Source organism: Rhinatrema bivittatum, chromosome 3, assembly GCF_901001135.1.
Source record: "Rhinatrema bivittatum chromosome 3, aRhiBiv1.1, whole genome shotgun sequence".
NCBI classification, from domain to species: Eukaryota; Metazoa; Chordata; class Amphibia; order Gymnophiona; family Rhinatrematidae; genus Rhinatrema; species Rhinatrema bivittatum.
This window is the reverse complement of record NC_042617.1, coordinates 313,226,989-313,239,700: the sequence shown is the minus strand read 5'-3', so window position 1 is coordinate 313,239,700 and position 12,712 is coordinate 313,226,989. Positions and strand designations below refer to the sequence as shown.

The following is a 12,712-nucleotide window of genomic DNA, read 5'->3' as shown; positions in this document are numbered from 1 at the left end:
CGAGACTGGTACCTATGATTTAATGATAAAAAAAAAAATGCAATCATGTATTTGGTCTTGAAAAATGCAAGCGAGTGGTACAGTAGAGGGGGTAAAATTCTTCTAAGCACCAAAGATCAGGAGGGGGGATTGGATCTGATAATCTGAAGATATCCAAGCAAATCAAGGGGGCAGCAAAAAGCAGAAACATGCTTGGTTGGAGAGGGAGAAAAAAAAAGTGATATTGCTCCTAATTTCTTGGTGATAACCTCATTTAGAATATGGTGCACAATTCTGGAACCCACATCATCATCTGCAGTTGGTCTAGAGAGTGGCTACTAACATGGTTATTTGGTTACTGGCCTTTATTCTAAAGCAGTGGTGCCCAAACCTATCCTGGAAGACACCCCCCACCCAGTCAGCTTTTCTAGATAGCCACAGTGTATCTGCATGAACTAAATTTGTATGCAAATTATCTCATGCCTATTAATTATGGATATCCTGAAGAACTGATGGCCAGGTTTGGGACTCACTATTGTAAAGAATATCAGTACAGCTTTAAAGATCTAAACATATATTTCCTAAAGCAGTGGTCCTCTACCTATGTCCTAAAGGCCAAATGCATTCTTTGCCTGGATTTCATCGAGCTCCAAGCAATGGCAGAAGGAGCTTGATCGTGCCTGTAGTGGTAGCAGGAGTGCATTCCACTGGCAGTACAAGTGGCAGCATAGGGACGGTTCTATAATAAGGCAGGGTGAGGGCAAAAAATGCTGCTGTTGCATCTGCCCTCACCCTGCGTGCCCCTGCTGCAGTTGCCTCCCACTCACACCTGGGAACACTCCAGATTTACCCCGGAGACTCTGGAATTCTGAACAAATTGCCAGGTCTCCAGGCCAACACCTGAAAACTCCAGGTGCCCTGCTGCAGAAGGCCAGAAGAGAAAGGACCTGGAGCAGCATGCACTTGAAGGAGGAGCATCATAACCCGTGCCCCCGGAAGAAAACGGGCCGTGCGCCAAGAAAGACGAGCAGGAGAGTTGCCCTCCTCTCTGAGAAACTGAAGACACAGGAGGAGGAGCAACAGTGACAGGCAGAGCGGGCCAATGCTACTGGAGGAGGAGGACATGAAGTGCATGTCCTGCACACCTTGGCCAAGAGGAAGCTCCTGTGGCTAATTAGAATTGAGGTGAGAAGAGACAATGAGTGCATGTGTGTATGGAAGAGGGAGAGAAGTTAATGAGGGTATATGTTTGTATGCATTATTGGTGTGTATGGAAAAGGGGGAGGTACCAACTCATCTCTCACCACAGGCAGCAGATTGCCTTGAGCTGCCCCTGTGGCAGCATATCAGTGTGGTATAAGTGGGGCACATTGGTGCAAATCCACCATTGAGTAGCTGCATTATGTATTGCAGGAGTGTGCAAATGGAGCCACTTGGGCTGAAGAGAAAGAGTGGCTGCAGCACATCCATAAAGCGTTTTTGGTTGTGGTGGAGGATGGTGTTGGCCATACACTGAAAGGCAGTGGCGGCAGGAAACTGGATTCTGTTAGGCTGCCAGAGAAAGCCAGGTAACAATGGTGGTTCCTGGCCTGTACTGCCATCTCTTTGGAGCGGAGGGGGAGGGAGTAGGGACATTGTCCCCTAAGGCTTTGAAGGTATAGCATGCATAAATTCTCATTATAACCGAACTTCCACGTTAGAATGTCTCTTCCTGGATAATGGTGTCTAGAGTGGGTTGCTTTGTTCCTAGCATGAATCTGGCATATTACAAGAGAGGGGTGAAAAGAGGAAAAGGAAGAAGGGATGGAAGGGGAAGGGAGCAAGAGTGCACCACACCCAACACTTCCCACCATGTAGTGAGGGCAAGCTTTCTGGGGATGTGGCAGCGTTGGCAGCTTTAAAGAAATCAAGAAGTATTATTACTGTTACTATTGGCCATGCCCTTGGCAATCCTGCCCCCTATTTTTCCCCCTTCCCCGGCATTTTACTTCACCAAAAGATCCAGACAATTTGCCCCTCTCAAACCCTTCATAGCAAATATTGAAGGGCTCTCTTACTCTGCCCCTCTCCCCTGCACCAGCTCAGCAAACTGAGGACCATCCACTTCTCTCCTGGCCCTCTTGGTGAGTTGTAATATTCTATGTGGCCTGTCTGGGAGATCACTGCCCTAGACGAAAGCTGGGATAGGAGAGATACAATAGAAACATTTAAATACTACCAAGCTTTTCATGGACAGAACATGGGCTTCTTTCATTGGAAAGGAGGCTCTTGAATGAAGGGGTCATGGGATGAACAAAAAGGGGGTAGAGGCTGCAGTAATTAAGGAAATATTTATTTAGAGAGAGTGAAGGATGTATGGAATAGCCCAGCAGTGGAGACAGTATCTGAATTCAAGAAAGCATGGAACAAGCACAGGATCTGAGAGTGGTAGGGACTGTAGAGCTGAGTAGCTGTGTGGTTGGCGTCACTTCTCTGTTTTTGTAAAGGGGATAGCATGGAACTGGGACAGAGAAATAAACTGGGTGAAGAGCTGGTTATAAGCAATAAAGCGCAGAGGCTAATGGTCAATAGAATCTACTGGTGAACTGATGAGTGATGTGGGTTCATCGCTGAGACATTCTTTTAAATATTTTTATTAGCATCATTGTAGAAAGTCTCAAGGGCGAAATATTTGCAAATTTCAATTAAAAATTAAAGATTTGAAAAACCTAGAAAACTGGACAAAGGTTTGGAAAATAAGATTCATTATGAAAATAAGTTTAAAATAAACTAGAATGCAAAAGCTTATTAGCCATTTACTAACTAGCAAACATATAAGAAAAAGTTATAGTATTAATCACAGTTTTTTGATCAGTGTAAGAACGTAAACTAATAGTCCTAGGCAGCTACAAAAATTTGCACTCAGTATCGCTTAAGTGGCTTTGATATAGGTTAGATGATTACTGCGTGACTCTGTACTAAAGCACCATTAAAAAGCACAGGTTCCAGTGAGCTGAGAACTTTTGACTAACCACTAGCATTTTAGTCCTGTTTATCTCCTGTATACCTCTCCTCCTAACACCTTCCCCGTGGTTCTTAAAATGTTATTTCTAAGTATTCTAAATTGGGTGAGAGAATATGGTAAAATGTCTGTTGTTTTTTTTTTAATATATATTTCAGTACGCGACAGCGGTTGCTCTATTAATCACTGCTCAGCAGAGCCTTTGTTAGAGGCCTGCTGTCAATTTCCCTCCAAAACGTCCCTCCCTCCAGAGAGGAAAGGCCATCAGTAAAGACACGGGGAGACAGCGCTGTTGGGAGACCTTCTAGCGTTTACTTCAACTTCAGCATTGCTGCGCACTTTCTCTATGGTTTCGTCAATCATTTTTGTATCCCTCTTCCCGCAGTCTCTATGGTTGATTTCGGTCACCTCTCCACCTCATCTCCACCTCTTCCTCTATCCCCCGCTCCTCCTACGCTGCGGCCTAGTTGATGCTCGCTTCCTGTACAGGGTGGTCTCTCCTCGTCTCTTTACCCGCGTCTCTATTGTCACAGGCGGCGGCCATCTAGCTCTCCCTCCCCATTGGAGTCCGGCTCCCGTCTCGCTGGCTCCCGTTTCCGGCAAGGGCTGGTTGAAAGCTGCGCGCGCCTCCCTCCTCCCCTCCCAGAGCAACAGAGGCAGCAGTAGCAGCAGCAGAAGGCGCAGCGCCCGAGCCCCTCCCGCCGCCGCCATTCCTTGCCCGCCCGCCCGGCTCTCTCTCCCTCCCTCCCGGCCTCTGGCGTTTCCCACCCTCCCCGTTTTTCCTTCCCCAGTCTCCCTCCCTCCCTCCTTCCTCCCGCCAGGTAAGGACGGCGTTTTTTCCACCTTCCTCTCCCTCGTTTCCCGCGTCTGCGTGGGCCCGCGCGCGCGGCCTAGGCCAGCAGCGACGACAACAGGCCTCGTCAGTGCGTGCTGCGCAGGCGGACTCGGGCCTCGTGCGCTACTGCCCCTCCGGCTGCCAGATTCCCGCCCGGGAAGACCGCCTTTTTATTTATTATATATTTTTTTTAACTTAAAAAGTCCCTTATGTGGGAGAGAAAAAAACCAAACTAAAAATAAGTTCGAAAAGCGCGGGAGAAGATGCTAATGTTCTCTAGAGGCCGCGGTTTATCAAAAGACCTCCGCAATGTTTTTCTTCCTGTACTGTCCCGGCCCTTCCCCCGCCAGGCCCAGGAGCGGCAGATCTCGATGATCTCCTTCCCCCACAACCATGTTATGAAGGCCTCGAGTTGGGGACCCGTCAGTGAGGGGTTTAAGGGATTTGTCGGTCAGCCGGCTCGTTTCCTGCCGTAATTCGTCGCCGTTATCCTTTCGAGATGAATGACTTTTTTTTTAATTTAACAATGTAATTCCGCCGCCCAGCTGCGCACACCCTTCCAACTTCCTGCCCCCATATAGAGACTCTGTAATGGCCTAAATCAAAACAAAACTAGATGTGTTCTCATAACTTTGGGTGTGCTTGTGAACGTCTTCCTAGCACGTGGGATGTACTGGGTGCCGATACTGGGATATGATAGGCTAGAAACGGCGGCACTGGAGGGGGTGCTTGTGCCAGTTACCTTCATAGTTCTATTTTTAAATACATCTCTATTTTCTTCCTGCAGCCTTTCTTTAATCAGGCTCTGATAAACGGGTAGTTGAACTTCTGACGTGGAAGTGGGGGCGAGGGGGGGTCACTTAAAGATATCAGGAAATAGGCAGCTTTGTTGCCCACTACAGCCAAAGTATAAATTCAGCACAATTCAAAAATATATAAAAATGTATAATCTTTATGTAATTTTTAGTAGTTGGGTATATTAAAGAACTGCTCGTGCTTTCTGGTTCGTAAAATATTTTAGAGTTTGAGGCTTCTGGATTAATTTCTGCCCTAAAATAAACCAGAAAACTGCAGGAGTGAAAGTGTTCCATAACTCTTTCCAAAGATTGATAGTATCCAAGAAACCTGTCAAATTCTGATACTTTTAGCCTTCTGTATAAATGTGTTAAAGCCTCCATAGATAATCCATGAAGTCCCAAAGAATTCTTTGTAAAATTCCATTATCTCTAGTAGCTAAGCTCACCCCCCCCCCCCCCCCAAGACTATTGTTTGATTATATAAAATACATATACTTTAGGACAAAACAAGTTAACTTCACTGATCGCCAGTATCAGTGAACTAATAAATTAACTGCTGGAGGGATTATGATATTCAAACCCAATGCATATGCTGAGGGACATTGGTGGAGTGAGAGAAAGTTGCTATGGCTTTTATGAGATGTGCCACGCTAGACTAGAAAATGATGGTCTTCATACCATGGAGTAAAACTGTTGGATTGGGAGAAGTAGCTTAATTGAATATCTGTTAAAAGCAAGATAGGCAGTTATAGTTGTAATAACTTACTTTTGCAGTGTTTAAGAACCAATGTGATGGGACTTGATTCTTCCAGCAGCCTATCTCCCCACAGTCTTCATAATATGCAATCAGGAATATCATGTAGACTAACTTTTATTATGGATGATGATGGTTAATAATTGGAGCAGTGTCCTTTTTAGATGAGAGAGAATATAGGAATACTTGGAGTGGCTTTTAAGCTGTGTAGTAAGATTCTAATTTGTGCTTAAAGTAGCAGACAAAACTTGTTCCATTGAAATACACATCTCCTGTGGACTAGTAGCATAATAGATTTGAACTATATAGACAAGTGCTACTTGTCTAGCGTGATCCTTGTTGGAGCATATTTTTTTGTCTTCCCTGTACTCCACAGGAAATGACACTGGATTGCCAAGCCTTGTGGACTGGATTCTGTATGCATTATTTCCTATTTCCATTCTCCCCTTGTTTATTGCATGTTTGCGTATGGTTAGGGCATGTTGAATTTCTGCTGCTAAATAGTTCCTACTTTCTTTTGAAGCACACCATGTGCCTCCTTCACTAGGCTGACACTTGATGTCTGTAGCTTGTCCAGTGATGTGACTTGTTTTGAACAGTGCTTTAGACTCTACTAGGAGTTTAGACTTAGGGGTGGAGGCAGCAGTCCAGCTGCAACAATGAGATCTCTGTTGGAGTCTTGGCTGCCAGCAGTGGGAGAATTGACAGAGAAACTAGTCATACCAAGTCTGTCATGCAGTCACAATGCAGTGTTGCACAGCTGTCTTCATGCTGTAGTTATTAGCACAATTGATGTTAGCTGTAACTTGACTTTAGCATCTTTCATTGAGTAGGACCAAAAAATGCATGTGCAACCACTTATGGACTGACAACTTATTTCTAGCATCAGTGCTGTGTGGTGAAAGTTTCCTAATTGAGTGAATGGAAGTACAAGTCAACATGTTCACTCTTTTTTTTTTTTTTTTTTTTTTTTTTTTAAATCTTGTCCCAGTAGTTCTGGCATTATTCAGCAATGCAGAGTTAAACAAAATAGCATGTATAGCTTCTGTGGCTTTGGTGCAGAAGCAATTGGAATTTTTTTTAGCTGTCTGGTAGTGGTTGTGGATGGAAGTTACTTGGCCGTTGCATGTCTGTTGGCAGAAAATATTAATGCACAGTTCAGAGATCAACAGCTAAGAGGATTTAATTCTTATAGCAGATTAAGGACTAAAAGTATTAGATGGCATAGGATGCCAATCAGTGTTCAGAAGAACAGCTATATCCAGGCTTTGGATATTGCGATCTGTTGTGACCATTGATCCACTGACTCTTGTCTTGTAGTCTCTCATCCATCCTGTGACCAAAGATCTGACCACTGACAGAAGCCTGACTACAGACCTGAACCGAACATGGATACTGGTGTGATTGAAGGCGGTTTAAATGTCACGCTTACCATCCGGCTGCTTATGCATGGCAAGGTATAAAGTGCACTTCATGCCACACAGGGCTTCTCAGGTGGCCACAAGGAGAAACACCTGCAGTTAGTGGGTTTTTGTACTCTTTGGGACTTCATTTGGGATTCCAGCTCAATTAGAGCTAGATAATATTTGGGGCTATGAAGCTGAGCCTTCATTCAGAGCTAGCTGACTATTCTTATTTAATTTCCTTGCATCCAGCTTAGACAGTCCTCTGGCTGAGCGGTATGAACTGCAGTTGACTGTAGAACCTAGCACAACGGCATTCTTGGGCCAGCTAGCAGGTGCCACTGTTGTGCAATGTGTGAACACTGCTTATCCATTTTCACCATTATGGACTTTGACCCTCCATAGAATACCATGCAAGTATCACATTGGTGCATGAATATGATGGCTCAGAGAGGAGGGAACTCTTTTTAAACTGGGGTGTGTGGGGAGGGGGGGATGCTTTCTCTAATCATTTGTCAAAATGACATACCTGGGAAGGAATACATGAAACTAAGATCAAGAGGAGTGTGTATGTGTGTATATTTTTATATATAGATAGATAGATAGATAGATCCCAGAAACCTCAAGTTTTATTTTAGACTGCCAGGTTTGAATTTGAGGACCTGGTAGTTCCGTCCCTCTTGATGCATGATAGTGCACTTCTTTTCCTCCTCCCAACTGTCAGCTGTAAGCCTGGTGCAAGGCCTTTGCTAATAAGGCTGTTAATATCATGTGAGCAGAACTTGCACCTTGAGCCTGCTGCCTTTGAAGTCCCCTGCACTATCGTCCAGTAGAGCTGAGTGTTGGTATTGTCATCCCCCTAGGTTTGGTGCAGCAATCTGACATTGTGATTTGATATGCGCTGCTGCATGTCCTGTATTTTTCTGACACTGTTCATGCTTGTTTTTTTTTTTTTTCCAGGAAGTTGGAAGCATTATTGGGAAGGTGAGGCATCTTCTTGTGTTATGTGCTTTTGTGTGTAAAATTGTGTGGTATAGTTAATGTTTTTCCCTCTTTTTGCACAGAAAGGAGAATCTGTGAAGAAGATGAGAGAAGAGGTAAGTTTTAAAGAAGGGGCAGGTGTTTTATGTGCTCACGCAAATATTTTCTATTCGCTGTGGAAGAGCAGAAGTAAACCTTTCCACAGGAAAATAGAAATATTATGTATGCTGGTCCCTCTTAAACAGCTGTTTTTAAGTTTGATAACAGTTGACTTTTTATTGGGTCACCACCAGTAATATGGCAGGCCACATAGTGTGGAGGAGGAGGACCTGGCATAGGATGGGAGGGTTGGGGGTTAGGAATCGCCTGAATTTTTATCATAGGGTGATAAATCTCACTACATGTGCTGTTTATATTACTGGCTGTGTAGTCTAGTTGTTGCCTTACTCTGTGACTAGAGCACTTCTTCCACATCTGGTGGTGGTAGAGGTCTGTTTAGCTTTTGATCCACCCATAGATATAGACCAGAACTGTTGGACTTGAACAGCAACTAAACCTAAGGTCTAAAATAAAACTGGCAACACAAGTTCCTGAATGTACCCAGATCAGTCCAGACCAGTGGGTTGTGCATTCCTACCAGCAGATGGAGTCAGAGAACATAGAACTTTGGACACTGCTTCTTAATGAGTGCAACCTGCAGCCCCTCAATTTCTCTGACTCTAGCAGATGTTAGTTCCAAACCTGCAGTCTGGTCAGTTTAAAAAAAAAAAAGGGAAAGTTGTGTGTTCTTCTCCCCCCCCCCATAGGATAGGATAGGTGTTAGGCACCTTTGTGGGCCATCCCTCAGTTGAAGTTGGGTGTCTGGAGGGGGGTTGGATACCCCTGCCTGTCTTGCCTGCATCGCTGCCAGTGTCTCAATAGCCAGGGGCTCCAGGTTTCCTCGAGCACAGAGGAAGCTCCACTCACTCTTTCCTCAGACTTTAACTCTCTCTGCTTAGAAAGAAAGCAAAGAAACCTTTCAAGGTAGGAGGAGTTCATTTGTGGGATGGGTCGTGCCGTTTAGTCGGCAGGCCAGCTGGAGTGGTGAGCTTAACCCCGCAGGTCCTCACGACGGCCCGGGGTTCCTGGTAGGTCGCTGGGGGGGTAGGCCTTCGTGCACGTGTGAGGTCTCTTTATTTTTGCGCTGGCAGCTCTCCTCACAGCAATTTCACTCTGGCAGGGAGTTTTTCTGTTTTTAGCTCCTGCAGTCGCGCAAAGGTTTTTTGACTGGAATTTTTTTCTCAATGGCATCCCGGCCTAAGTTGGGGCATCAGGGCAGGCCATAAATGCTAGTTCCCTGTGTTCTGCCTGTTTTTCAGGGCAGGAGGGAACTTCCTCTGAGAACAGCAAGCAGGCAAGGGCTCTGGGCCGCGGTCCTCCTTGGCGGGGGAGGGTAATTCGTGGCAGCTGCCGAGGGAGGAGTCCCCTCCCATTCTTTCTCCAGTGGACCAAATTCCCGCGTTCAGGGATGACCCTGGGCCACCAGACCCTCCTGCGGGGGGTGGTGTTGATTCAGGGGAGTTTTTCCCTGAGTTTGTGCTCCTGCTGCATCAGGCATTCCTGGCTAGGAAACAGGAGATCCTGAAGAGAGCAGCGCAGCCAGACCCTTTGGAACCTCCAGCAAAGTGGATACCCATGGGGTTCCCGGACCGCCAGCACCCTGCAGGGGCTCACCAAGGGGGCCTCAAGGGGTGGATAGGTTGCCGGCCCCACTCGGGGATATCTCAGACCCTGGGGTGGATCACAATCCAGGAATCACCAAGGATTTGGTTGATGTGATACAGGATGACCCCCCACCCTCTGCTGGCGATGATCCCAGAGTAGTGCGCTTGTTTAAGCGAGAGGAGCTCCGACCTCTCATTCCCCAGATTTTGGAGATCCTGGGGATCAAAGTTTCACAGGAGGAATCAGAGTGAAGGTGTTAACCCGGTCCTGGATGGGATTCGGGGTCAGACTTCCTTTCCATTACCTAAGAAGGTACGCAAGCTAGTGACCCGGAAGTGGGAAGAGCCAAGGCAAAGCTTTACCCGCTATCGCAGGATGTTTTGGATCTTCTAAAGATACCAAAGGTGGATGCGGCGGTGTTTGCCGTGACTAAGAAGACCACCATTCCTGTGGCTGGGGCCGCTGCGCTGAAGAACATTCAGGACTGCAAACTGGAGATTAATCTGAAGCGAGTCTTCGAGGTTTCAGCGCTGAGTCTCAGGGCGACTATTTGCGTCAGCCTCATGCAGAGAGCCTGTCTTTGGGTTTAGGAAGCGGCTGCAACCCCCAGTCCTGACGGCAGGAGCCCCTTCCAAGCCACGCATTTAGAGGCAGGAGTTGCCTATGTCACAGACACGTTGTTTGACTTGATTAGGACCTCTGGGCGTAGTATGGTGTCTGCGGTTACAGCTTGTAGACTGCTCTGGTTGCGTAATTCAGCAGACTTTTCTCTTCAGGGAGGATCTTGGCCATTTGGTGAAATTGCTGGAGGAGTCCAAGGGCAACAGATTGCCAGAGGATAGGAAACCTTCAGGAAAGGTTTTTCCCCTGTGGGCTCGTTTTAGGGATTCTCGCTGATTTCGCCCTGGTAGGTCTTCAGCTCCTTCGGGGTCCAGGCTGGACTTGGGATATCAGGAGTCCTTTTGTGGTGGATGACGCCCAGGCAGAGAGACCACGGGCCAGGGTGCTGGTAGTGGAAAACTTACCCAATGAAGCCAGGGGCACCCATTCCATCATAGAAGCTGTCGGAGGCAGATTGTCGAGCTTCTACGAGGAGTGGGAAAAGATTACCTCGGACCAATGGGCCTTGGAAGTGGTCCGGGAAGATTATGCTCTTGAGTTTTTGTGCCCAGTGCGGGAGGCCTTTGGGGAGTCTCGCGTCGCTTCGCAGGTCAAGCGCAAGGCAGTACAGGGGACTCTACAATGGCTGATCGATCTCCAGGCCGATGTTCAGTTCCTCTGGAACAGGGCAAGGGACAGTATTCTGTCTACTTTGTGGTTCCCAAGAAAGAGGGCACCTTTCGTCCCATTCTGGATCTGCAGAAGGTGAACAGGTGTTTGCGAGTTCCCCGTTTTTCGCATGGAGACATTGAGAACTGTGGTGGCTGCGGTACGCAGAGGAGAGTTTCTCAAGGCATATCTCCAAAGTGATGGGCCAACTTTTTCGGCCTGGCTCCATGTACTTTCACCAAGGTCATGGCGGCGTTCCTGCTCAAGGAGGGATTCCTTGTTCACCTGTATCTCGACAACTGGTTAGTCTCAGGAGGACTGCATAAGTTCAGTTCAGAGGGTGATGCTCAGCTGGGTCATAAATGTCCAGAAAAGTCATTTGGAGCCCACGCAGTCATTGGTCTACTTGGGAGTGCTCTTCGACACTTTCCAATGCAAGGTTTCTCTGGCAGCGGACCGTGTAACAAAGTTGCAGGATCAGGTCCAAGCCCTGCTTCAGAGGAAGAATCAGACTGTTTGGCATCACTTACAGGTTCTGGGATCCATGGCCTCCAGCTTGGATTTGGTCCCGTGGGTGATCGCTCATTTGCGTCCGTTGCAGCGTGTGCTGTTATCGCGGTGGAGTCTGGTGTCTGAACAGTTCCATATACTGTTTCCTCCTTACAGAGTCTAGAGTCGTCTATCATGGTGGCTTTCACACAACAACCTGGAACAGGGAGTGGACTTAGACTTTCCGAATTGGGTGGTTATCTCCACGGATGCCAGTCTATCTGGATGGGATGCAGTCTGCCTCAACAAATCCGCCCAAGGGCTCTGATCTCCAATGGAGAAATCCTGGTCCATCAACCACCTCGAGACGAGGGCTGGCCCTACGAGCATTTCTTCCTCTAGTCAGGGATACGATGGTTCAAGTGTTAACAAACAATGTGATGACAAGCTTACGACAACCTGCAAGGTGGGACATGTGAGGCTATTGTTTGCTTGGGCGGAGTGCCATCACAAAGGAATTGCTGTCTCATGTCGCAGGCATGGAAAATGTACAGGTGGACTTCCTTAGGCAACAGCTTGAACTGGGGAAAGTGGGAGTTACCTCCCGAAGCATGGCACCTCATTTTCACCAGGTGGGGTGTGCCTCAGTTGGATCTGATGGCAATGAGCCAAAGCGAAGATGGAGCGCTGCTGTCAGACTCAGCAGGACTGGACACTCTGGTATGTCTGTGGCCCACTGGCATTCTTCTCTGCCTTTCCTCTCTGGCCTCATCGGTCTGCTTCTAAGACGCATAGAGCAGCATACAGGCGGTGTAGTGTTGGTGACTTTGGAGTGGCCGCGTTGCCCATAGTTCCGACATGGTGCGATTAGCCTTGGAAGGTCCTCTACAGCTGGCGCATTTTCCGCATCTACTCAGCCCATATTTCGGATCGGGAGGATCACTTCTCTCTCGTGGCCTGGCTCTTGAGAGGCAGCGATTGCAATTGAGGGGATATTCTGAGCAGGTATTTCCACTCTTCAGGCTTTTCTGTCTTCTACTTCTGTAGCCTATGTTAGGGTCTGGAAGTTATTTGAGGCATGGTGCCGCCAGCGCTCCTTGGATCCTTTGTCAACAGAGATTCCCCAGGTGTTGGACTTCCTGCAACAGGGGTTGTCCAAAGGTTTAGCTTTCAACTCTTAGGGTTCAAGTGGCTGCCTTAGGTGTCTTGAGATCACTGGCAGTGCATCCAGACATTTCACGTTTCCTCAAAGGAGTAAAGCATTTACATCCTCCCATATGCCTGTTATGTCCGGACTGGAGTTTGAACCTGGTGCTTCGGGTGTTTTGCGGAGCCCCCTTTGAGCCTTTACGGAGGGCTCCCATTAAGGATTTGACCTTGAAGACAGTTTTCCTTGTAGCCAATTGTTCTGCTCAATGCATTTCAGAATTACAGGCCTTGTGTCGAGATCCTTTTCTTAGGATTTACGATGATAGTTTTGCTGCGCATGCTTTCTTCCTT

General features: G+C 47.2%; 1 protein-coding gene across 6 annotated transcripts in view; it reads left to right on the top strand.

Moving 5' to 3' along the window:
- The first annotated feature begins 3,542 nt into the window (after positions 1 to 3,542).
- The window catches only part of PCBP2 (poly(rC) binding protein 2), a 144,064-nt gene continuing 134,894 nt past the window's right edge, over positions 3,543 to 12,712 (top strand). For 2 of the 6 annotated variants that reach the window (XM_029595205.1, XM_029595204.1), the window contains exons 1-4: positions 3,620 to 3,801; positions 6,687 to 6,823; positions 7,730 to 7,753; positions 7,834 to 7,866. In XM_029595205.1, coding sequence (XP_029451065.1) covers positions 6,755 to 6,823; positions 7,730 to 7,753; positions 7,834 to 7,866 — 126 coding nt within the window. In that variant the 5' untranslated portion in view covers positions 3,620 to 3,801; positions 6,687 to 6,754. Of the gene's footprint in view, positions 3,802 to 6,686; positions 6,824 to 7,729; positions 7,754 to 7,833; positions 7,867 to 12,712 lie in introns of all 6 variants that reach the window. The other 4 variants (XM_029595206.1, XM_029595207.1, XM_029595209.1 and 1 more) reach the window with 4 other exon arrangements.